This window comes from Orbicella faveolata, unplaced genomic scaffold, assembly GCF_042242905.1.
Source record: "Orbicella faveolata isolate gen_17 unplaced genomic scaffold, um_ofav_v1 contig_25, whole genome shotgun sequence".
NCBI classification, from domain to species: Eukaryota; Metazoa; Cnidaria; class Anthozoa; order Scleractinia; family Merulinidae; genus Orbicella; species Orbicella faveolata.
In genome coordinates this window covers 10,099,547-10,124,533 of record NW_028301553.1, presented here as the reverse complement: position 1 = coordinate 10,124,533, position 24,987 = coordinate 10,099,547, and the positions used below count along the sequence as shown (strand labels likewise).

At 38.9% G+C, this 24,987-nt stretch overlaps 1 protein-coding gene across 2 annotated transcripts in view; it reads right to left on the bottom strand.

The window, feature by feature from the left end:
* Nucleotides 1–24,987, bottom strand: part of LOC110045872 (A disintegrin and metalloproteinase with thrombospondin motifs 6-like) — a 45,680-nt gene that overhangs the window by 11,604 nt on the left and 9,089 nt on the right. For both annotated transcript variants that reach the window (XM_089293477.1, XM_089293476.1), the window contains exons 3-23: nt 24,886–24,941; nt 24,149–24,177; nt 23,081–23,147; nt 22,383–22,702; nt 21,600–21,771; nt 20,877–21,061; nt 19,807–19,893; nt 18,495–18,610; nt 16,856–16,872; nt 16,133–16,235; nt 15,583–15,717; nt 13,896–14,043; nt 13,188–13,280; nt 12,402–12,547; nt 6,480–6,540; nt 5,964–6,051; nt 3,848–3,966; nt 3,258–3,381; nt 2,492–2,581; nt 1,336–1,508; nt 577–715 (exon numbers count right to left, since the gene is read on the bottom strand). In XM_089293477.1, coding sequence (XP_089149603.1) covers nt 577–715; nt 1,336–1,508; nt 2,492–2,581; nt 3,258–3,381; nt 3,848–3,966; nt 5,964–6,051; nt 6,480–6,540; nt 12,402–12,547; nt 13,188–13,280; nt 13,896–14,043; nt 15,583–15,717; nt 16,133–16,235; nt 16,856–16,872; nt 18,495–18,610; nt 19,807–19,893; nt 20,877–21,061; nt 21,600–21,771; nt 22,383–22,702; nt 23,081–23,147; nt 24,149–24,177; nt 24,886–24,940 — 2,467 coding nt within the window. In that variant the 5' untranslated portion in view covers nt 24,941. The remainder of the gene's footprint in view (nt 1–576; nt 716–1,335; nt 1,509–2,491; nt 2,582–3,257; nt 3,382–3,847; nt 3,967–5,963; nt 6,052–6,479; nt 6,541–12,401; nt 12,548–13,187; nt 13,281–13,895; nt 14,044–15,582; nt 15,718–16,132; nt 16,236–16,855; nt 16,873–18,494; nt 18,611–19,806; nt 19,894–20,876; nt 21,062–21,599; nt 21,772–22,382; nt 22,703–23,080; nt 23,148–24,148; nt 24,178–24,885; nt 24,942–24,987) is intronic.

Below are 24,987 nucleotides of genomic sequence, written 5' to 3'. Positions count from 1 at the left end.
ATTCGCTACGCTACTAGAGGACTATTAGTAATAGTCCTCGAGTAGCGAAATTGGCGCAATCGAGCGTGACGCTTTCTTTCGTTTTATTCGCAAATAAATATTTCTTCAACTTGCATTTGCTAACTTTATTATTGCCTTTTCTGTCCGAATAGTTGGGTGATACTAAAACAATTAGACCCTTCGCCCTCAAGGGCCACGGGTCAATAGCCCATGAGGCTTCGCCTCATGGGCTATTGACCCGTAGCCCTTGCGGGCTACAGGTCTAATTGTTAATTAAGATATGAGATACACTAAAATATTAGAAAGCAAAGCATTGGATCAAGTCTCTGAACAATTAAAACAAGAAAATTAAAAATTTAGATGATAAAATGGTCCAATTCCTTATAACTGTCCGTAAAATGTTTAAAAAATTGATTTTTTTGAAGCTTGTAAGATTTAGGTTGGCTTTTAATAATGTTCAAAACCTTACATGGGATGGTAATCTTGGATGGTTATCTTGAGGCTTAGCAACGCCCCCTGGATGTCGTCTCCAGATCTATTAATAACTAAATTAAATGCGAATGCGTTCACACTTACCGACAGCGCAGGCCCTGGAACAAGCAGACCAATCTCCAGAAACCCATTTAAAAGCTGAAGAGCTTTGCGATTGACCCAGTGCCAAATAATGATAATTCACACCAGGATTGCCCCCAGACTTGTCACTTTTTTTCACATACTTGAAAAATAAAAAAAATAAAAAATTTATAGCTCATCAACTGACCAAGCAGCGGTATGTTGCAAATCAAAACGTGTAAAATGTAAAAATGTATTATTATTTTTTTCTTTAGTGGTCAGGCACTTAGCTATACAAGAACCAAGCTTAGTTACAGCCATGCCATTGAAATAAAGGAAACAAATATTTCAAATAAACGTAACATAGTTAAAAATCCCAACTGGCAGGAGGTAGACCAGTTGGCTATTTACAAAGCGCGATCGAGGGTTTGAACTCGGGATTACCGCGAAACAAATCCCGCTAGTGGCAGGGTGGAGGCCTTGAACCCGGGACCTCCGGATTACGACAGCAGCGCCCTAAACCACCGGGCCCTGATTGTTCAGAAGATGGAGGACGTTATCCACCCGCAGAATAACCACAAGCTATGGGGGTCTCGATTACGTAATATCATGGGTGATTAATGTGAAATTATCAAATTACTATGGCAACGTTTGGCGCGAAATTTCTCAATACGATGAACAAATTAAGTCAGAAACCCAGGATTGTGAGTGTAATTTGTCACCTTAAAGGGTAATCAGATGGTATACCCATTCGTGGCTTACTGTAAACAAATTAACACTCACCACTACTCTCAGAACCTCGTGAGTTGGCTCAGTTATTGTTATGCTGTCTTTGGAACCTTTCTTTCTTCTAATTTTATGGCGATAATGTATAATTGTTCCAGCAGCAGGTTTAATTTGATTATTGTTTCCCAGATGTTCCCCAACTATGTAACTGCCTTTGGCATCCTGCACTCCTGTAAAAAACAGAATGTCATGCAAAGGATAAGATAGACAAAGAAAAAAACGGAGGCGAGTTCAGAAGACATTCAGCACAGAACAGATATGATAATGACCAGCTAGAAGTTACCGCCTTCGATGAGAAGTAAATAAACAAGGACACAAGTCCATGAGGGGTTTAAAAAATATTCTTATTAATCATAAGAATTGCAATTTCCTCGATTGTGATTGGTTTTAAAAAACTCCTATTTTCCACTAATTCACTTGCCAAGTTGTTATTGGACAGTTTGTTATCGGACAGTTCAATAAGTCAATCACATTCAAAGTTGTAGTTTAAATCAACCAATGACATTCAAAGTTGTATTTACCTGCGTGCGTGCGCGCGCTTTTTGTGTTTTTGGCGCCTGATTGCCGGTAGGAGGCGCGGTGGCCTTGGATGGTTAATATCTCCTTTGTAGGTATTTAAATGCAAATTTTCCCTTTCTTTCATAACTTGGCTATTCTTCTTTTCTCGGAAATTGTAATTTTTATGGTTAATTGTTAATAAGACTTCGTGTCGTCCAATTCGGTTTGTAATCATACTCGTGATAAGCAAATCGGACTCCCGGCGGTCGTCCGATTTTGTTATCACTCTTATGATAACCGACCGAACTCAGTGCAGTTACCATTACTTATTAAGCATGGTACAGCAGCATAAGTAGAATAAAGAGCTGTTTAATGAACATGTAAGAAAATAAATTAATTGATCAATTTATTAATTAATAACAACCAGGGGGGGGGGGGGCGGGGGGGTGGGAACCTCTTGTTGATAGAGAGGTTCCAAAAAGGGAACTTACTGTTTTGAGGCGTTTCTCGGTTACGTTTAGACCCCAATACTTATCCAAATCAGCTTTTGAACTTGAGTAAGCCTACTAAAAATCATGTACTTGAAATATTTCATTAAGCTTTGACTTGTTCCCAATCTTTTGGTGTCTAAGGTGCAGTCAATACCAACACTTACCAAGAGAGTTGTATGTGTAGTCTGCCACTACAAAGAAAGCGTCTTTAGTACCCAGAGGAAGTTCAGTTACCAAGGCAGCGTTGTCAGGACCTATGGTTGAGATTCAGCAGAGAAACACTTACCATATTAACCCTCGAACGTACAAGCCAAAACATACTCTCACCCGATCAAGGTATAAGAGGGGGGAGGTGGATGGTGGATGGCCCCTCCCCTAAAGGTTTCGTTGTGATAGAACATATCAAAATTGCTTTGCTTTTAATAGATAAATATTAGCTTACTCTACAAGATATGGTGCTTATGACGTCATTAAGCCCGCCATCCTGAATATGCCACCTTCAATTTTCTTGAGGAAAATTTCAAAACGTTTGGAATAATGTTTTCATCTTAATCTTTGTTCAATACAATAAAATTTAAATTGTGTTAAGCGGACATCCTTGGGGCCTTCACTGGTGGCCACATAATGGAAGGTGTCTGTCTAGTTTCTGACTTCCTAAGACGACGTCTAGAAAATATAGAAGATGAAGAAAAGCTTGATATTTTTACTCAGTATAAACTATTTTTGAGGTGTCAAAACCCTAATGAGGGTACACCAACCCTCTTTCACCACTCCCCCACCACTTTCTCGATTAGTATGCTTAAAACAACTTATGTAGCAAAGTGAGCCGTTTTGCTTACTTGAAACGCGTTTGTATTTTCATCGGGTTTAATGGTTCTAGTAGTAACAGAGTGAAGTAATCACAGGAAGTCACGTAAAGGCTTTTCTTACCGTTTTGACTGGGAGAATCTGTGTAATTTGAAAGAACCCTCATACAGGAGTCTCCGTTCCCTCCACACGTACCACACCGATCTTCCATTGTTTCGCTGTCCAGCACGTGATCACAGCCTACCGGCTGACACCATTGCAAAAGCATAACAAATCATAATAGGGCACTTGTTGAGTTGCCTTTTGCCTCTGTGTCAAAACGAGTCTTCGTGTAAAATCATTCTTATGGGAATGTGTTCCGCCTACATGTTTATTTTCGTGCTAATCAAAGTCATTTTCATGTGAACGGTTTTGCACGAAGACTCGTCTTGAAACAGAGGTACAAGGTCACTCGGAAAAGGCCTATTACGAACCTATTCTGTTAAATGGCTACTTAACTAATTTTTCCCCCTTTAGACGCAACATCACTTCAAAAGACCAAGCAAAACAATATATTGAAACGCAACATTAATTCTTTTTGATAACTTCCCCGCCCCACCCTGAAGAAAAAAGAAAACTAAATGACAAATGAATAACGAAAGACACTCTACGAGATTATCATGACGGAGCTATTTCTGTAAATTAGCTACGCTGACTCTATGATAAAATCATACCCTGCATCGTCCACTTATGCAAACACTGAAGTCTTCTTTATTACGTGTGCATCTGTGACCGTCTGGTACAATTCCAACACGTGCTATCGTATTCCCTGCTCTGCAATACACGTAGCAGACTGAAATTGAATTATATGATACGTATAAGCATTAACAAATCGTTATCAGAAAGTAATTTTAGATGTAATATATCGAACACGAAAGACAGTATTTGACCACAAATCCAAACATCTCGAAGTTCGTCAAAACACTCTTCATCTTGTTGTATTTTCAACTCTCTTCCCGGTGTTTGGAAATGTGGTCATACAGAGTCTTTCCTGCTTATTTTATATGGCACTAAGGCCACGCCTTCGAAAATTAAAAAAACAATACACGGCTTATGATTCTTTCCATGGAAACGGTCCGTATGGTAAAATCTCGGCCAAGAAAGAACAAGTCAGAACGTTCGGATTTACCTCAAGACTACTTTGCCATATAATGACACAGATTATTAAATTCTCAACCTCGGATAAAACAATTCTAGCTTTCTGATTGGCTCACTGTATCTCGGTTACCAGCCATTATACCTTTGTTTGACCTTATATGGAAATTAATGCGGCAAATGTCGCTCGGCATAACATTTTTTACAGGAAGCCAAATTTCGTCGACCAAAAAATGGAATAAAAAACAAATTCGGTGACCTATCTACAGAAGAAACACAAGAAATTACGGACAATGCCGCCCCAGTAACAACAAAAAGGCCATACAGTTCGAGATGAGAATATTCAACGGTATGTATCCGTTAGGTTTCCCTTAAAAGTTGCAAAATTTCAAATATGAATGTCGAGATTTTACGCACTCATGAAGATAACGTAACAACAATAATTTACCTTAATGTTACCGAATGGTTTGCTGGTCCTGGTGGTACCAAATTTTCGAAACCGATGGAAGAAATGTCAAAAGAAGAACTGAATGTTTTTCTGAAAAGTTTTTGCACGTCTGCGACGAAGAAAGATGGTTCGTCAATTTACAAAAGTTCATCAGTGAACCATCTGAGAGCCGCCAGTTGATCGTTTCCTTTGCTCGCCGCCGCTCAACAATTGAACCGTTTTCCATTATGTCTCCGCTTTTAGTGAGGCAAATAGAGCCTTAGAGCATTCTTAAAAGAGCTCAGAAAAACGGGCAACATTCTGAACATTACCGGCGTAGTCCATAAGAAACGGTAAGAAACCAATTTCCAATGAGCAGATGAAGAAACTTTTCGACAGCGGCGAGCTCGAACCGGCAGAAAACAAAAATCCCACACAGCTACAGAGGACGACCTAGTTTTACCTCGGTCCCTTTTGTGGCCGACGAGGACGAGAGAATCAACGCCAGCTAAAGCCAACAATTCTGTCCTTGCGAAAAAACCCTCAAGGAGTTGATTATTTTGAGCTGAACGAAGTCGGCTCGGTTCTTTTCCAGCCACAAAAAAACCATCAGGGTGGCCTCGCAGATTCTGAAGATGAATCCGACGCTAAGATATTTTCTGTCCCTGATTCTGAAACAGTGGCCAGCAATCAGCTCCACACATCCAGCTCGAAACGCTAAGGCAGTCACAGCAAGGGAACGCTGAAAGAGTTCTTGCCGAGAATAATTTTAGCACAACGTCTGTGTCACATGGCGATCAAAGCTTCCGGCAGTATTTTTAACTGTGATGTGCAAGTGCACAATTATTACTCTTCTCGATGACTGAAACTTGAACTCGTTTCAAACTTTCTGACCAAGGTTGTATATCCTTCATTTGGTAGACGTTTCTTGAATTGTGCATGATTGTAATTTTCGTTCAGCAGACTCACTTGCTTCGCTTTCAAATTTTTCATTCAACTAAGTTTACAAACGGCGCGCATGTCGTGTGATTTCCCACTTGCTGTTGTTTTTTGCCACATTAACTTCCGGTCGTTTTGTGCAATTAAAATCCAATGAAATTAAGCTATAATTTTCAAGTACACTACCGAATTTAATGAAACAATTATTCCATTCGCGCTTGTTGGATATGAGATTGGTTATAGCCAATTCGGTCCTACGGGCCTCGTTGGGTATTTACCATCTCATATCCAAGGCGCGCTCATGGAATAATTGTTAATTATCTACTTACTGTCACTTCCGTAGTAGTACGTGTGAGTACCGGGCATTTTTCCGTCACACAGTGTTTGTCTGTAGTTTTTCTCATCACTTGGGCACTCCTGAAAAAAAAATTCAAATAGTAATAGATGTCCAACAGTAGCAATTAAATGTAGACATGATGATAAATGCTTTGATAGCCCAGTTGGGAGAGCATTGGACCGGTAATGCAAATGTCGTGGGTTCGAATCCCGTTCAAAGCCTGAATATTTTTTCAGGTCGTTTTTCCAGTAGTGTTATGGCTGCATTCGCATCTATCATCGTATCTAAAAAAAACACAAATGTACTCAAATTTAAGCCTAAATTATTGTCTTTGTTGTTGATGTTGTTGTTTTGTTTACTCAATGCATTAACATAGGTGTATGTATCGTTATATGCTGTTTCCTGCCTAGCGTTCCCAGGAAGCACGAACCAAATCAGACCAAATCAGATTTGTTGCCATCAATCGTGTTAAAATAAAAAGTTGTAAACAATTGACGTTTTCTCTTACCTGCGTATTGCAGATTTTGTATTCTCTTGCTTCGCCTTTGCAAGGCGCCCCATAGAATGGCCTGACAAAAAAAAAACAACAAAATAATTATCAAAGAAGAACCGCAAATAAACTTTTATGTACAATGTAGTTTCAAGATATATAATTCTCCCATCGCTGTTTCCATGTCATATCCATAAAAGAATTGCATTTACAATTTCTACCAGTTGCACAAGTGTTAAACTTTGTCTTACAATGTATTTCTGGTAATAATGATAATAATAAAAAAAAGGTATTTTAACAGGGAGCCCAAGTCACCGGTTTTCAGGGGGGCCCTGCATACCACAAAAAGCTAGAAGCTAAAAGTCTAAAACATCACCTATTCTACATTTACAAAGTTGAAGTTACGAATGCATAATGTGTAACATAAAATTAAGAAATACTCTTCAGCTGTCCTTTAAAAGTGAAAATGCTGGCATGTTGTTACATCTGACAAAATGTTCCAAACATTAATGACTTGGTAAACAAAACGGCTTTCGAGTTCAACGTTCTAATTTTAGACTTGAACAAGAGGTGAGTATTGGACACTTTCAATAAGACAATGCTTTAACAGGTTACTCTATCCGAATAAGAAGCTTATCTGGTTTAGCTTTCGCACGGCACGAAAAATCGCCTTTACCGCGTGTCAAATGTGTGGTTAAAGGTTTTGTAAAGGCCACCTTTCGCGCTTTTCACGTTCTTTGACGCGAATCAAAGATCATCTTTGAATAAACCTTTGCCACCAAAATCAAAGGCGTGAAAGGCCGTTTTTACTCACCCGTGAACGCCTTTGTTTTTAGGGTTAAAGGTGATCCTTTGATACGCCTTTGCGCACTGTCAAAGGTGGGTCAAAAGTGTAATCAAATTTGTCTGCGATTCAAGTCAAAGGTTTGCTAAAGACGTGGTCGAAGATGCCTGTGACGCGGACCAAAGGTTTATCAAAGGTGCTCCGCGCGTTCCGCGCTCGCGCGTCTCGCCGAACTTCTCGCTCGCGCTCCTCTTTCGCGCTTCATGACAGTTGATCACGTTTCGCGCGATCCACATCTTATACGCTTTTTTCTGCTTGCTACACTAGCTTTGTAGCCCCGCATACGAAAGATGCAATCATATCCGTACTCTTGTTTCATGTCTGACAAGTTTTGAAGAATATATCAGCTTTAATAAGGTTATTTTGTACCAAACCTCTTGACAAATGTTAACGGAAAAGCGGTCCGGAAAGATCATTGCACCTGATTTTAGGAAAATAAATATACTCAACTTCATCTCAATTTTAATTTTTTTCCCGTTTTTATCAAGAGTAAATACCTTCAAGTACCTTACATAAATGTTTTGGGCTTCAGGTTTCAAAGCCACGTTACAGGCTTGGTTTCAAACTACACGTAATGCGACTGATCTTAAGGAAAACTGTCTATTGTGAAAACAACAGTCAACAAATCTTCCATGGTACAAAGCGCATTTATCTAACATTGAAGTGCAGATACAATGCGGTAAATGTACGTGGAGCTAATATCATAATTTATAAAACATTAAATAGCGCATTTTCAGTATCAATGTATTGGACTGAGGTCTTTAGATTTTCACATAAAATTTTTTCAGCACCCTCACCTGCACAAAGGAAAAATAAAATTTCTGAAGCATGTCAAACAAACTACAACAAACACTCTGCATAAAGCACTTTTGGATCCTTACTTAAAGGAAAGTTACAATATTGTTTAGGAATTAAAATAAATCAGACTTAAATTCCTAAATTGTTGATCAACTGTGCCAATTTTGTAAAGATAATAAGATTCAGCAACAGGAACTCAAGGTGACCGAGTTTGGAACTCAAGTTTTGCTATATAAGCATACATAATTGCAGCCGACAGTGAGGCCCCTTATTTGGTGTTAGGTAACCAAGAAAGCCCTCGCCCCAGTGACCCTAGACAAGCTAACTTTCACCCTTTTGTTGAGAAAGTGAAACACAAGTCACCCTTAGCAACATAACCAAGGTAATCCCGGTAGGCCTGATAACCTTTTTTCATCAAAATACTACATGTATGACTGGCCTACTTGGGGCAACTCATGGTATGAAGAAATCAAAATTAACTCACAAAACCCCACAGTGATCAAATGACTGAAAGGAAGCCAAAGGAAGGAGGATAACTGAGCACTGGAGTATGAAAAAAGGCTTAAGTAATCCTGGAGGGACCACTTCATGTCATATGAACACTTGATAAAGTTGCCTCAGAAGGGTCTGATAGGGTTGTCTTCAGTACCCGAGACCATATAAATGGGGCCTTGTACTCTCTCATCCACAGAGGCTCCCTATGGGAAATTGAATATACTCTGAACAACCAACCTATGGTCAAAGCAGCACGAAAGTGGCCTATGAAGAAGAGAAAAGTCTTACAAGACTAGACTGCGAACCATGGGTAAAATGTAGACTGCAGGCTTTTTAAGAACATCATATTCCCATTTTCATTTATAGAAAGATCGAGCTAGCCATACACCGGCTAACCTGTGCCGTATATTTCAGGCTAAACGGAGCACAAGCTCTGTATAAAGGAAATGGGAATACAATATTCTTAAAAAGTATGCAGTCTGCATTTTATCCTGTCTGCATTTTAACCACCTTTGTGCAGTAGGCAGGCTTTGTCTTATTTAAATAATTAAGCTTAAGTTCTTGTTTGTGAAAGTTCTCATTTCCTTCATTGTGGATAATATTTCTGTTTGCTAGGCCCGTTGCAGAATATGTGAAAAGGTTTCAGTTTTGTGAAAGAACACTCCGAGCACGAGATCTCAGATGTTTCATACTCAAATGGACTAATCACATTTGCTGCTGATTCTTCAAAATCATCTTCAAATACAATGTTTTCCTATACATATAAGCTATTCTGTGACCAAGTTACACGTTTCTTTAGGTTACCGATCACGTAAAAATTGCAATTTTACAGGGCGAATAGTCAAAATTTTGCCCCACATTTCCACCGGAGAGCGATGACTGTGACACTTTAAATACACTATCTGCAAGATTTTTCAGTTATAATCAAAATCTACTTACCTCTCAAGAAAGAAAAATGATAATCACTCCTTGAGATCCAAATACAATACCATTTGAAGCTGGAATGATTGGAGAAATCCGCCTCAAAATGTTGTATTAGCGAGAGGCGACGACGCCATTTTCGAAAATTTTGTGCATTTGCGCGCTTCTTTCGCCGTGACGTCATGATGGCCATGATCATAGGGTCAGCCAAATCTGCAACCTCGTTCCCAGGGTCCTCTCTCTTCCTCCCTCGAGAAAGTACCCTGGTTGCGGCTGGTCACGTGTCTACGTATGCCAACCAAAGCCGCACAGAGGGTGGGTCCTCAACTTAAATTAAGTCAGCACTGTCTAGGGAGGTGAATGTTGCGCTGCTATACAGACGTTATTTATTTGAAAGTGAAGCAAGTTGTTTGTCAGAGATCCTGCCTGACCAATGTTTCGTCGCTATGATCTGAACTTCTATGAATATGAGATGCTAATTGAGAGGGAACTTTGCGTATTTTTCAGTGCTTTTTAAAAACCGTCAACAACCTGCTTCGGATTAGTTTAAACAGTTTTTCACAGCAAACGAATTAAGTAACCGTCAAATTATCGACGGGATGCATTCAGCTAAATGAGAAGCTAGTTTCTTGGCCGAAAATTGGACTTACCGCAAAAACAGTTTTAAAGCGAAAGCCGTTGGATTTTGCAAACGCGCGATCGATGTCGCTGTTGTCAGGTTCTTCATGGAATTTCTCACAGCAAGAGAACCGAATGACCGTCAAACTGTCGATTGGATGAATTCAATCAAATTCAAAGCTAGTCTCTTGGCCCAATACTGGACGTATCAAACTCTACACGAAGGCATCAATGTCTCCGTAGTGATTTTGCCGATCGAAAAATATAAGCTGCTTAATCAAGTTATTAGTATTCAGCACTCAGTCGTTGTTGATGTCAAGTTCTTCGTAATTTGTTTTCGCAGCAAGAGAATGGAATGACCGTCAAACTGTCCATGGGAGAGTAATTCAATGAAATTCAAAATTACCTTTGCAGGCGAACAAACGACGTATTTAATTCTAAACGAATGAGTAAATACCTACGTTGTGATTTTGCCGAATGAAAAATGAAATTAAATTCACCGCGCGGTTCATTTATTGCTGTGGTCGTCATTTCCAAGTTCTTTGTCAATTATTTTCACCACCACAAATTCCAAAGACCATCCAACTATCGACGGGAAAATTCAGCCAAATGCAGGGCTAACCTTTAAGCCGAACTTTGGTGCATTAAACTCCAATATCGAATGTGTCAATGCCTTCGCTGTGAGTTCGGCCGAGGTTACAAATTCCACTCCCTACTGGACTCAGTAGGTGAGCTCGGTGGAGACAAACTTTAACTGTCGTGCCCTTCCCTCCAATCATTTTTCTGGAATCTGCAAAAATCTAGCAGACACGTGACCAGCCGCAACCAGAGTACTTTCTCGAGGGAGGAAGAAAGAGGACCCTGGGAACGAGGTTGCCAAATCTGGCGTGTTCAGCTCTCCCTCCTGCTCCTCTCTGATTGGCCAGAAAAATGCGGGAAGCCACTGGCAGCCGCGTTTTTCCCGCTGTTTTCGAGCTCTTCTCTTGTACCACCTCCAGGTCAAGTAAAAACTTTTTTATTAAAAAAATACACATTGGCAGAAGGGCAAGCTTTCATTTAATCGTTAAAAAAGCAAAAAAAATCGAAAACGCAGGTATTAGGACGTTAAGAGAGAAGTCGCAGGATATGGCCATATTTGACCTCTCCTTTGACATGACATGACGTAGGATCAAAGTTGTACAAAGCCATGGCGCCTTTGAACACCTTTGAAATAAGAGATCAAAGGTATGCAAAGCCGTGGTGTCTTTGAACGCCTTTGACATAAGAGATCAAAGGTATGCAAAGCCGTGGTGTCTTTGAACGCCTTTAACGTGCGTCAAAACTGTAGTAAAAGTTATTCAGTGACATGTCTGACCTCGCCTTTGACAGGGATCAAATGTATGGCAAATCCATAAGATATTTGATTCCTCCTTTGACGTGCGTCAAAGGTGGAGTCAAAGTTAAGAACACATTTGCCCTCTTCTTTGTCATGGACCAAATGTATTGGCAAAGCCATGACAGTTTTGATACACATTTGACGCACGTCAAAGTTTAGATCAAAGCTATGATCATATTTGACCTCGACTTTGATCAGGATCAAATTTAGAGTAAATCCAATTTTTCGTGCCTCGGTTTTAAAATTTTCTCTACCATCTTCAGTTCTTACAGTGGCGGGATTACCAGTATCGACATCAATTTGATTTTATTGATAATGTAATTTATAAAATCAAATCCAAAATAGCCGATTCTGACGTCTTAAATGTATTGTAATATGTTTTATGCAAGGTTTGATTGGGGTTAAACTGATATCTGAGAATTAATCAAAATTTTAACTATCAACTGAGAAGTACATGTAACCCTATAACAAAAAAATAAAAAAACACGGAATGCTTTTCATATATTATAAATGTTTTTCTATCTTAGCTTGAATCGTTTTAGAACGACATAAAATGATTTTTCAGGGGTTCCAGTTGCAAAAACAATTTTACCAGCACAATATAAACGTGTAAGTAGGATTTTATTCATGCATCAAGTCATGATTTAAGCGGGAAGTTTGAAAGAGCACAAAAGAAGCGTAAGAGTTGCTCAAGGCGCAGCCCGGAGTGCTCTTCAACTCGATGGTTCACAGTTGAACGAGTATAAATTGTTTCATAAACAATGGAAATATATTTAAAACGAGTTAACTTTGTTCACGTCACGAAAGTGCATCATCGAATTGTGGCGCATGCTAACGTCTACTAAATTTGATAGCATGGGTTTGCTAGCTATGTTACTTACAAACTTACTTTGGATTGTCACATTTTCTCTGCCTGTATTGAACACCTCCTCCACACTTGCGAGTACAGTTATTAAAGGAGCTCCACTCTGACCAACCACCATCGATCGGCATCAAGGCAATTCCTGAGTGTTCACACTTTCCGCTTATGCACCACTTGGTAATAATGCGTAAAAATAGATATGGATCAATGATTATGAACAAGGAAGGAGGGAAGGAAGGAAGGAAGGAAGGAAGGAAGGAAGGAAGGAAGGAAGGAAGGAAGGAAGGAAGGAAGGAAGGAAGGAAGGAAGGAAGGAAGGGAGGGAGGGAGGGAGGGAGGGAGGGAGGGAGGGAGGAAGGAAGGGAGGGAGGAAGGAAGGAAGGAAGGGAGGGAGGGAGGAAGGAAAGAAGGAGGGAGGGAGGCAGGAAGGAAGGAGGAAGTACGGAGGGAATCATACCAGCGTGCGTGGGTTTCGTTTACAATGGATCGAATTTAATTTACATGTTTCTGCAGTTTTGAGTCAGTGTATCTATAATACCGCTGCGTGTTTGTTGTGTAGGTGTCTTCAGCTCTAAACTACATTGTGTGTAAAATTACTTTACTGGCTGCCTGGCTTCATTAGCCTCTAACAAAATGTACGTTTATGTAAGAATAAGTGCAAGTAAAGGTTTGTTAGTTGTAGTTGTTGTTGTTGTTGTTGTTGTTGTTGTTGTTGTTGTTGTTGTTGTCACCGTAATAAACGCTTGTAGTAATCCTTGGTTAGGCTTTGCCAGCATTTTCAGAAACTGGCTCCGGCTGCGAATACCTTCTTACCTTGTGCAGTCCACATGTGGTCCCATCTAGCACAACTACAGTTTCTGAGAGTATTGTGTAATCTTTTTCACAATACAACACTGCACATTGTGTCTGAAATGAGAATAAAGCCTGATATTAAAATTGCTCTAAGCTTTAGAAGTGAAAGAAGCTGTGAAAAAACACCGATTGATTTGTAAAACAAAAATGTACATTTAGACGTGACACCCCACCTTACTGCCACCCGTTAATATGATCACCTCGTTGTTATGCACAGCATGAAAATAAAGACATGCACGGAGAATAAGATTGGCTTGAATCTCCTTCAAGTTGGTTATTCAACTTTACGCTATAACTTAAATGTTGTTAAAGCTATTAAAGCCGACAATTACGCTACCGTGCGCGAAGTTGAAGTCAACTTGGCGCGAAGTTGGTTCATAACGAACCTTAAGCCAAGAGGTTGAAGTTCGGATAATGTGGATAAATCAGGGTAGCTTGTGAAAAGGTCAGTTTTGAACGCTGCTTGAATTAGAAATTTGACGACAGCTGTACACAAGTTTTACACAGTTGCTTTAGCGGCCACATTATTTTGACCTCAACAAAAGCTAAGTCGTTTATTTTATAATTTGTGTAGCCGGATTAACGGGGTTGCAGTGAATACATTGGCAGAATTTACGTATAAAGAGCAAATAATGAGATAGTACTGAAGAGTTATACAAGTCTTGATACCGTATGATATCTTTTCCAGCCATTTCCGTAAAACATTTCACATTGCGTGTTGCCATCAGCATAAGTGCCGGGAAGTTTGTCGCGGAAGCGTGCAGGAAGTGCGGGATGGTCACCAACAGGAGCATCATCTAAACACGCTGATCTAGCACTGCGGAAAGAAGACGGTGTTGAACACGCCACGTTTGATATATCAAAATTCTAAAATGGCTCTGAGACTTTCAGGACAAAATTGCAAATTTGTGATCAAGTTTCCTTCGCCTCTTAATTCCCAAAATAGATTTGGACATAAAGCAAACACCATCCAATATAGAAGTTTGCTCTGAAAGCCTCGGGGCCATGTAAGAATAATTTCACATAAATGAGTAAACAAACAAATTAATTAATTAACAATTACACAAACAAGATATCAAATAAATACAAATTAAACAATTAGATAATTCGTACAGCTCGAATATAAGGCCTTTTCTTCTAATATTCAATGGAAATTCTTCTTGTATGACTTTTATTAAAACAGCAAATTTTTGTTTGGTTTAAAGCGCCATGGACAATTAGTGGAAAATGGCGCTATATAAATGTATATTTATTTTATTTCATTTATTTTTATTTTTTAATTTGGTTGAAAATTAGTCGATAAAGTAGCAATTATGTGCAACGTGCCCATACAGTCTCAGTCAAAGTGTTCCCATATATGTTCTGCAATTAAACAATTCATTCGTGTATTAGAGCTATGAATTTCATCTTTGTATCATTGAATTTAAACCAACCATTTGGTTTTTGGATTGAATCATTTACATCGAGGGATTGACAATTTTCTAAAGCATCTCCATGCATAATTGTTTACTAGTCAATAATTGCGTCACGCCTTCATGCGACGCTACGATAACTCAGTTGGTAGGAGGCTGGAGTGCTGGCCGTGCTGTTTAATTTGTATTTATTTGATATCTTGTTTGTGTAATTGTTAGTAATGGTAATAGGACTGAATGGAGTCCAATTCGATCTGTTATCATAAGAGTAATGAGAACAAAATCGGACGACCGCGCAGCAGGAGTTCGATTTGTTTATCACGAGTATGATTACAGACCGAATTGGACGACACGAAGTCTTATTACCAATTTATCATAAAAATTACACTTTCCGAGAAAAGTAGAATAGCCAAGTTATGCAAAGGGGATGTAAACATTCTAAGGCCACCGTGCCTCCTACCGGCAATTAGGCGCCAAAAATACAAAAGCAAGCGCGCGCGCGCACGCACGTAACTACAACTTTGAATGTGATTGGTTGATTTAAACTACAACTTTGAATGTGATTGGCTTATTGAACTGTGCGATAACAAACTGTCCGATAACAACTTGGCAAGTGAATTAGCGGAAAATAGGGGTTTTTTAAACCAATCACAATATATCGAGGAAATTGTAATTTTTATGATTAATCAATTTATTTGTTCACCAATGACTAGGCAGTTTTTTGATACCAGTATTGTAGCATCAAGTGATAAAGAGTGGTTATAACGACTCATCAAAATCTAAGCGCTGAAAACTGTTTTGAGCCACCTTAAATTTTTTGGTGTATGATCGAAACATCTTCGGATCTTCTTCGAAAGTCTTCGGCAATCATGGGAAATTTTCGGAAAATGTTCGCAAACATCCGTGTGCCCATGTATTATCCTAATTTATTAAATGTTACGTACCTGTCGTTGAGTAAACGTTGAAGGGCATTCCTTGAGCATTCTGACCATTTTGAAGCATACTGGCCAGAGGGTAGCGGACTGTGCATGATATAGGCCTGTTCCGCGCAGGCACCAGAGTCGTGACCGAGGCCGAAACTGAAAAAAGGTGGTAAACAAAAACAAGTTCAATTCACTGCGAAAGCAAGTTCATAGAATTACAGATGATTTAAGCTTAAGATGGTTTGAGCCTAGGGGCCCATCAGAGCGGTGCTTATCTCTGGATTCTATAGCATGAAACGACAAGAGGTATTTCTGCTCCCCTCTGGATGGAACCAGAAAAATAAGCGCTCCATCGGCCTATCAGGCTCATTTGGTCTCGCCATGGGTATTTTAGCTGGACTATAAATCTCGCCAAAAAGAGAACCTTGGCTCAACCAAACTCCCCTGATATGCCGCCCAAGTGTACAAAAAGGTACGAATAGGTTGATTATTTTTTGTTGAACTTGACTACTGGGATAACCGGATTGGGGGGAGGAGGAGCGTCAACAAACTTTTAAATTTGTCCACTTACTTATGCCCCGTCTCGTGAGCGATGTGGAGGGCTGTCTGCAAACCGATATCCTGATTCACACTTCCAGCAGCCCTTTTACAAATCGAATTGATATTGGCGACAGCTGAAACGAATAACACATTTTCGTTGCTGTTGTCGTTCTTCAAATTTTACAAAGCACTGCCATTATCTACAATTCCTTAACATCCCACCCCACACCCCAACCCTTCCGAGCGGTGTATTTGAAAAGAGAAGATTTAGCTCGGCTAAATACGGAAGGTTTGAAGATGCTAAAGAGCAACAGCAATACAAGGCCTCTAAAACACTCCTTTCTTAGCTAAAAAGGAACGATGATTATAATCAAGTTATATAGCTTGAATTATAACTTCCTTTTTAGTTAAGAGCATTTCGATTTGTCTTAAGAAAACAGAAAATTGCAATAAATTAAACTCGAGATCGCGAAGATAACGCGACCAGTCTCGTGAATATTGCCAGGCCCGAGTAAAGGGGATATTACACGAGTAACATTGTTTTGTTATAAAATGTTAATACCTCATAGTATAACGCACTGGACAACTTTTAATGTAACTTATAATTGCGCCAACATGTTGCAGGTTTTGGAGTTCTTTCAAAAACCAACAACGCTGATGAACAAATTTTAAAAGTTACTTTAGAATGAATCGACTCGTAAAAAACTGTACCACAGTAAGTAAAGCGCTAGTAACGTGAAAAGGATATTCTTACCCCCTCCTGTAACTGCACTGAAAAATATAAATTAAAGAAACGAAAGATGTATAAGAACGACAGAAGGCAAAGTCAATCCAGCTAATCAATACTCAAGTCGTTTACACAATCGATATTTCAAGAGTATGCACTGCACCAAAAGAAAATTCCCGCCTAGCCTAAACAACGTACCCAAAAAGTATGCCTCCGGTAACAATGGAACTTAATTCAAAAAATGGAAGTCAGTCTTAAAATCATAAAAATAAAGTTAGACAATCTAGATTTGATATCTCAAAGGGCAAATATGAATATCAGTCACCGTAGTTGTTCAGTTGGATCATCTAATACCACCACAGAATAGGTGATTTCCATGATGGCGTCATTTGACTAAAACTACCAGAATCCTTCAGCTATCCTGTTTCTTATGCTAATTAGGGCAATTGTTATTGAAACCCAATTGGGACTTCAACATTTGAATGATAAAGAAAAAACGAAAGGAGTTCTGGTAGTTGTAGTCAAATGACGACAACATCTGCTATTGGGTTCTTATAAGTATGGCTTATTGACCAAACGTGAGGTCAAGATAGCTGGATATTGCCCAAGGTCATTTTTTCCCTGGTTATGGAAAGAGACGAGGACGGTGTCTAATTAACAATTAGACTGTGAGCACGAGATTTCTATGAGGTGACCGAAGGCCGAATCACCTATCATCTCATAGAAATCGAGAGTGAATAATCTAATTGTTTTAGCAGAATTCTAACCGAAATTTTCTTCAAAAAACGATTCCAAGTATTAAAATTTACGTTTTAGAGAATTTGCGCGGACTAAATTGTAATTTTGGCATTAACAGATGTGTACGCGCGCTTATCATTTCTCTCAAAAATTTCGAGCTTTATTAATTCAAGAAACCTAATCGCCCTTCTTTTACTCTTTTCAAGAATTTTGTTTATTCCTTTGCTCCTAAATTTTCTTTGAAAACTTCGGAGAAACGAGGAAACGTTGCAATTTTGTCGGCCTCACCAATCCTCTGCACACAAGTGGCTGATAGTGTGCAATGGCCATCAGCCATTAGTGTGCAGTGGTGGAGGTCGTCTAGGCAATGGCGACGTTTTTTTCGTTTTTACAAAGTTTTGGAGGAAAATTTTGATGCAAATGGGTAATAAATTCCTGAGAAGTCTAAACGAAGGACATTTGGCTCTCGATTTCTATTAGGTGATAGTTGATTCGGCCTTCGGCCTCATCAACTATTTTAAAATGTAAAGCGCTTATGAATATTTTATATAATTAGCGCTATATAAATGTAATTATTATTATATTATTATTATTATTAAAATTCATCTGATAGTTAAATATCATAAAGAAGATGCTTCTTCAAGGTCATCTTTCTAGTCTAATCAGTTAGTTTATTTATTTAGTGTTGTAAGGGTAGATATCTCTTTTCCCTTGCGTAGGTAGTATGATATTGGAACATTTAAACAGAACTGAATTGGAATGTTACGTTTTTTGGTCTTGTAAGTAGTTAGTAAGTGTACTTGACAGACACACCATGTTGTAAATAATGTTTGTATTTTGAAATAAAGCATTAAAAAAAATTATTATTATTATTTCTTGACGACCAGTTGCAACTATTTATGAACGCCAAATAGTTAGGTGAACTCACTTTGAGACGTAGGTGAAGACATCGTAGGCTACGTTTTGTGCTGTTATCTCAGCGTTCACCTCTCTAGCTATCTTCGTCAACTTGACGCCGTTACTTTGCTCTTGCGTAAATTTGTACTAGAATCCGGGCCAAAAAAAAAAGAAACATAGTTATTATAGTTTTTCCTGAACTGGTGTTCGATTGTTCAAACACATTATATTCGATTGCTGCGGTTTTTAATTGAGTATCGTGAAACCAAAACCAAAATAATCTCTCTAACCAATCACAAACCACGCGGATAATCAAGTAACCAATCAAAACTTGAAGCAAATGCATGAGGACAGTGCAAAGCACGAAGAAGCGTGTGCGTGCGAGACACCATTGGTCTTACTTCTGATTGGATGACAAAGTGACGCGAGATATTCAGCCAATGGCGTAACATTGTAAGGCAAAATACGAATTACTTTCGACACTATTGTGAAAACCGTTTTAAGGTATGCCTGAGAAAACAGAAGCAAATGCAAAATCAACAGCGACTTGTCTTACTTACACGTTCCTGCGTTTGATTTGCATTTGGCACTGGCTTTTGATTGGCTCTCGTTTTTCTGCTTCCCATTGGCTCGTTACATTTAGGGCCTGTTTACAAGGACGGAGGGTTACCCTAGCAAGCGGGTTAACCCTAGCTGGAGGGCAAAAGATAGCCCGGGTTACGAGCAAAATTTCACAGGTAGGGTAACCCTACAACCCGGGACAACTTAATGCGCGGTTACACTCAAAGGGTCTGGAAACAATTCGAAAGTTAACCCGGGTAGGGTGGTTAACGCTGCCTGGAGTGTTTACAAGGCAAAAAGTTAACCCGCTTTCCAGAGTAACCTTAGCACGCAGATAGGGTAACCCGCCTACCCGGGTAACCCTGGCTGCCTTGTAAAAACGACGAAGGAAAAAAGAGGAAATGTCTGAAAGCTAGGGTAACCCACTTGTTAGGTAACCCTCTCTCCTTTTAAACAGGCCACGTTTGGGTACTGTCCATTCAACCAAAAATTCCAAAAATTCCGAAAATTGAGAAACGGGGACAAATGGTACGGAACTTTCCGAAAAGTGAAATTCCGGAAATTCAAATGCAAAGGAAATTTTCGGTACGAAATTTTTGGATATTTGGTAATAGCTCGTGAGGTTGCCCCCTTTTCTGGAAATTATGGAAAACGCTGTTCCATTCTACACTGGAAATTTTCGGAAATGCAAATTGGAATTTCGGACGAATGGAATGTTCTGTACTAAACGAAAACTTGATCATCTAAAAGTATTCAAGTGGAAATTTCCAATTGTTACATACATTTGCTGGCTGAATTATCTTGATTTCGGTGACCACGTAAGTAAGTTTTATCTCCCCAATTGAAGCATCTTGAAACAAACCAGCAACCTATAGGAAAAGGGATAAATAATTAAAACGCTAAGAACGCAGCTGGAACATACGATGCACCTGGTACTTTTTTGTAAATAAGGTGGCTTGTGCGTAACATTTCCCAGTAATTTCTAGCAGTTACACTTCAACTGGTCAATACCACCACTCTTCATCGAGTGATGTTACGATATAGGTACCACACAAATACTCAGTGACTGGTTAACATCTTTATAGCATAAAAGGTTACCATAACAACAGCACAGCCTGTTAAAAGTACCCTTATAAGTGATGGAAAGACCTGGAAACTGTTTTCTCAAACTCGTTAATAATTTATCAAGTTAAAAAAAAGAAAATCACAACCGTGAAGGAGGTTTGGATATCCAATCTTAATTAGCATAGATTTTGACAATTTTACTTCTCCGTTTACTGCTTAGTTTTTGCTTCGATTGAGAAGATATATCAAACACTCGAGAAAGTGTTTCATCGGCTATCCAAACACCTCGAATTTCGTCAAAAATACTCCGCTGCGCGTCGTATTTTCAAGTACTCTCTTCTCGGTGTTTGGATATCCCGATGAAACACTGTCTCTCGTGTTTGATATATTACGTGAGGTACCTTAAGTTTCATTCATAAATAGGAAGATGTTCGACAACAATGAACCATCCAAAAACACGAGCTCCACGTTTATGTTCAAAATTTCCTCCAAAACATTTGGTTATTGCCCTGCTTAGAACCAATTTAGTAGAGTTTTACCAAGGATCTTACATATTGTTCTTTAAAAAAAATTGTCACAATGAACCTCCCCTGATAACTGGGATGTGTTCTTAGTATATTCTTCAAATTAATCATTTAACTTCAGGCTCGACGTTCTCGTAAAAAAAGGTTCTTACAGAAGACAAAAACTCAAACAAAGAAAATATAAGCAGAGAGTGATTCCTAATTTCTAGGGTCCTCGCTTATTTCTATGTAATCCTAAAGCTAAACACAAAAACAGAACCTACTATATTGGCAAGTATAAGGAGATAACTTTGGACACCTCCCGTAGTAACATTCAATTTTCCTGAATTATATTTTGCTGCGAAAGACGGCGGACACATCAATGCCACTTTAAGGGTTTTGAATTTTGGAACTGGAATCCGGGAATCTTCCGCGTCCAAGGATCTTCCCAAACGGCTCTTTTCCTCATCTGTAGCAAATGAAAGGAAAAAGAAATTAATTGCATCTTGTAGAAGATAATAAAACAGCATGTAAACCCATCACAAAAAAGTCTTGCAAATGTAAGTTCAGTCGAACCTCCACTAACAGCCACCTGCTTACAAGGCCGGCGCCTCGCAATAAAGGCCACATTTTTTGTCTCGGCGAATGGTCCATCATTCCTCTCTCTTATGTCAATCTCTCTACAAAGGCCACCTCTTCCCAACGGCAACAGCAACTAAAACGCGTCCCGACTGCCAAAGTGGCCTATCGACAACGGCAAATTAATGAACGACTGGCGAATGGTGTGTTCAAAACCCCATTTTTTTCATTTCAAAAGGTGAGGATACTTGTTCCACTCAGCGCGTCGTTGTTCTCTTTTTCTGTTTGGTTTCTATCTTATTAATAAATTTTCACTCTATGATGTATTTATATGTTACGATATTAGTAATCATTAAAAAAAAAAAAAAAACTAAAAATGTTGCACCCCCGAAAAAATTAGGAGTCATATTACACCCCAAACCTCTCACCTTCACTTTCTGGGTACAAGACATCATCTTTATAAGAGACATCGCCCTCTCGAAAAGATCGCCTGTACACGAGATGGGGTGTGGCACCATCGCTGCTGGTCACGTGTTTAGCCAAATGTTCGGGAAGAGGATGTACAAAAAGTGTGTCTCGTGATGTCTTCACCATACCAGTCTGATGGTTGAAGGAACTTTGGTTAATGGTTGTTTTTTGTGGTTTCTGTTATGAGTTTTATCTTTTTATTGACACTATTAATGATAAATTTTCATTCTTTCATACATACGTATATTCCTCTCTAAATATTTTAATTCATTTTATTTATCCAGGCATTCATACAATCTTTAATTCTCCTTTACATATAATGGGTTTCTTTCAACCAGTCGGTCGGTCAGTCGGTCATCAATTGGTCAGCTAGCCAGCTGTTAGTCAGGTGGTCATTTATTTATTCGTTCGTCCGTCTGTCCGTCCTTTGGTTTGTTTGTTAGTTGGTTAGTTGGTTCGTTGGTTCCTTTGTTCATGTGTTCGCTTGTTCATTTATTTCTTTGATCATTCAGTCGGCGGTGGGGTTGCTCGGTCATTAATCAGTTAATTAATCAGTCAGTCAGTCAGTCAGTCAGTCAGTCAACCGTGACTGATCAGTCTATCAGACCTGATTCGATCTGTCACTCGGTTCTGAAAAAGTCGGACAATCTGATTCCGTCGCTTCGTAATGATCACTTAGCTGTTTAGTAAGTAAGCAGTCTATCAGTCAGTTGGAAGTTTCAAATAACCAAGCAGCAACTTACCAGACCTCCGTCGTTCCTAACTGCGACCGTGGACTGGGGATCAGAAACGACATTTCCCAGATAAAATGTGTTTTCTGTAGCTGGATGTGACGTCACTGTACCGTCAATGTTCTCCCTGCTAACTTTCATGCCCGGAGCCATCAAGTGCTCATTCTTTTTCAGTTTCAAGTGAAGTTTTGATCCGAATGCATCCAGCTTATAAAAGGAATGATCGAATGCCCGTCCAGTACTTCGTTTTTCTCTAGTTGGATGCAAGGAATACGACACGAAGTCTCCCGCGTCGTTCGATTGGTATGGACTAGTCAAGTGGTACTCGGGAACTTTCGATTGAAAATAACACAAAGTTAAATTAGTAGAAAGTAATTTTACGAATACTTAGTATATGACGCCAATTATGAACCAGGGCCGGATTTTTTAAAGGCCGATTAAGCTAACCCAGGATTAACGAGAATTTTGATTTTAGTTTTGTAACTTTTCGGTGAGGTTTCCTGTTTATGTTGTTTGTCCTTCAGTTCGCAGTTTAAGAATCGAGATTGCGGAGGTCATTCACATGTGAAACTAGAGAATGCGAAAGTGGAAACTAGATGCTTATGCGTGTACATGTTTAGAGTAAAAAATCGTATTAAGTGGACTCGTATTAAGCGGTCACCCAAAAACCGCAATACAATGAAGTTATCGTTTGCGATAGCTTCACTAACCTTTGTCGTGGTCATCTACATTAAAGAAATACTCAATTTCTCTCTTCGTCATGTGGTGATGAAGTTTCTGTTGAAATTTCAAAAAAATGAACGAAATCAATAAGCAGATGATAGAGTATCAATCTTAGTCACTGTGACGCCCACTGAATGGAAACAATTTTTGAGGTTTGTAGGAGTCACAGTCCAAACAAAGTGATTATAATAACGAAGTAGCTATAGAGCAGTTTTGAACTAAAGCCTCGTCTACACGAGTAATTTTTATGTGACAATTATCTGCTCGTGTAAGTGATTAAAACTGGCCAATTTTTATGTGACAAATATATTTGCTGAAAAGCTGAAGTGTTAGCTTTTATGTGACAATTAATAGTTGTCCCATACGAAAAATTACCCTAGTAGACGACTCGTCACATAAAATGTGGCAAATATGTTCGTAAGCACAAAGATTTTCGGAGGCGACTAAGCAGCCCCGCCTTGTTTTGGCGTATCTCTGTTGTCCAAAGTCATTACTGGCGCACTAAACTTTGAGCTCCTGACAAATATTTGCTGTGCCACCTACCCGACCAAATATATTTGTCATATAAAAATTGTCACATAATAATTGCCCGTGTATACGAGGCTTAAACGTTTTCACTCTGGCCAGTTACAGAGACAATCCAGTGAGCCAGTCAAAACTTAAAGCAAATACATGTACCCAACAGATCAGACAGAAATTGTGGGAAAACATGTGCGAGCGAGCGAGCAACCAATGTGCAGGAACTTTGCAAATTCCAAAGCAAATGACAATTTCGTTCGACACTCACTCAGGGGAAAGCTGCTCCATTGAAATAGTTTTTCGAAGCTTTGTTCTACTGACTATAATAATATGATATCGAACAACATTACCAAATATTTAATTAATATAACAAATTTTCAATGGCCTCTCAGTCAAAAATTTCATTGCAGAATCATCTAACTATATTGAACTGGTGCATTTCTTGAATCTATCATCACATAAATTGGTTAGGCTATGCAAAAAGGCGTAAGCTCATTCCATGATTTATTCTTTAAGAAAAAATGATAAATACGTACCGGTGTTGCAACTCCTCCTACTGCAACATCTGCAGATAAATTAAAAAATATATGTCATAAATTAAAAACATATATAAATTATAAATCAAATTTCGGTTATATATATGTTCACCGGCGAAGCCATGCAATATAGTGCTCTACTTGCAGTGAAGGAGCAGATTAAACAAGTAGGTGAACTACTCAAATCTTGAGTGGATGGATGTTTAATACAGAACTGTTTCGTTAAACATCCATCCATTCAAGATTTGAGTTGTTCACCTACTTGTTTAAATTATAAATTATATATTAAATTATAAATTATGTATTAAATGTATTATAAAGTATATATAAAAATTATAGATTAAAAAAATAAATGTTACAATAAAGGGTTATCTATGGAATGTCGAGAGTATCGACCGGGTTGTATACCATAACAAAGCTCGAGTCACGCTCAGATTGATCTCCCTTAGAGTCTTAAATAAAACTTTCCGACGAGTATCCCCGACCTTTTCACATGGGAGACTACGCCCCGAGCTACGCAATTCATTGTCCATAAGAGTACAGACACACAGACTGAAGAAAATTTGGCAATGGGTAAAAGTTTGAGAAACACTAAGGCAGAGACTGACCATAAGCTAATTAGAAGGACGGACATCTTTACTAAGTCGTAAAGTTTTGTATGTATGGGACGAAAGAGTAAAGAAATCAACATTTAACACTTGATGATATAAATTAAGAAAAACTTATGAAATAATTACGTGTTTGAAGCACCATAAGCAGGGTGAAAACGGTTCCCACTGCAAACAAAGCCATGCTAAGGACACAAACAGACCACAGAGTTATATTTTTATCGTTACATT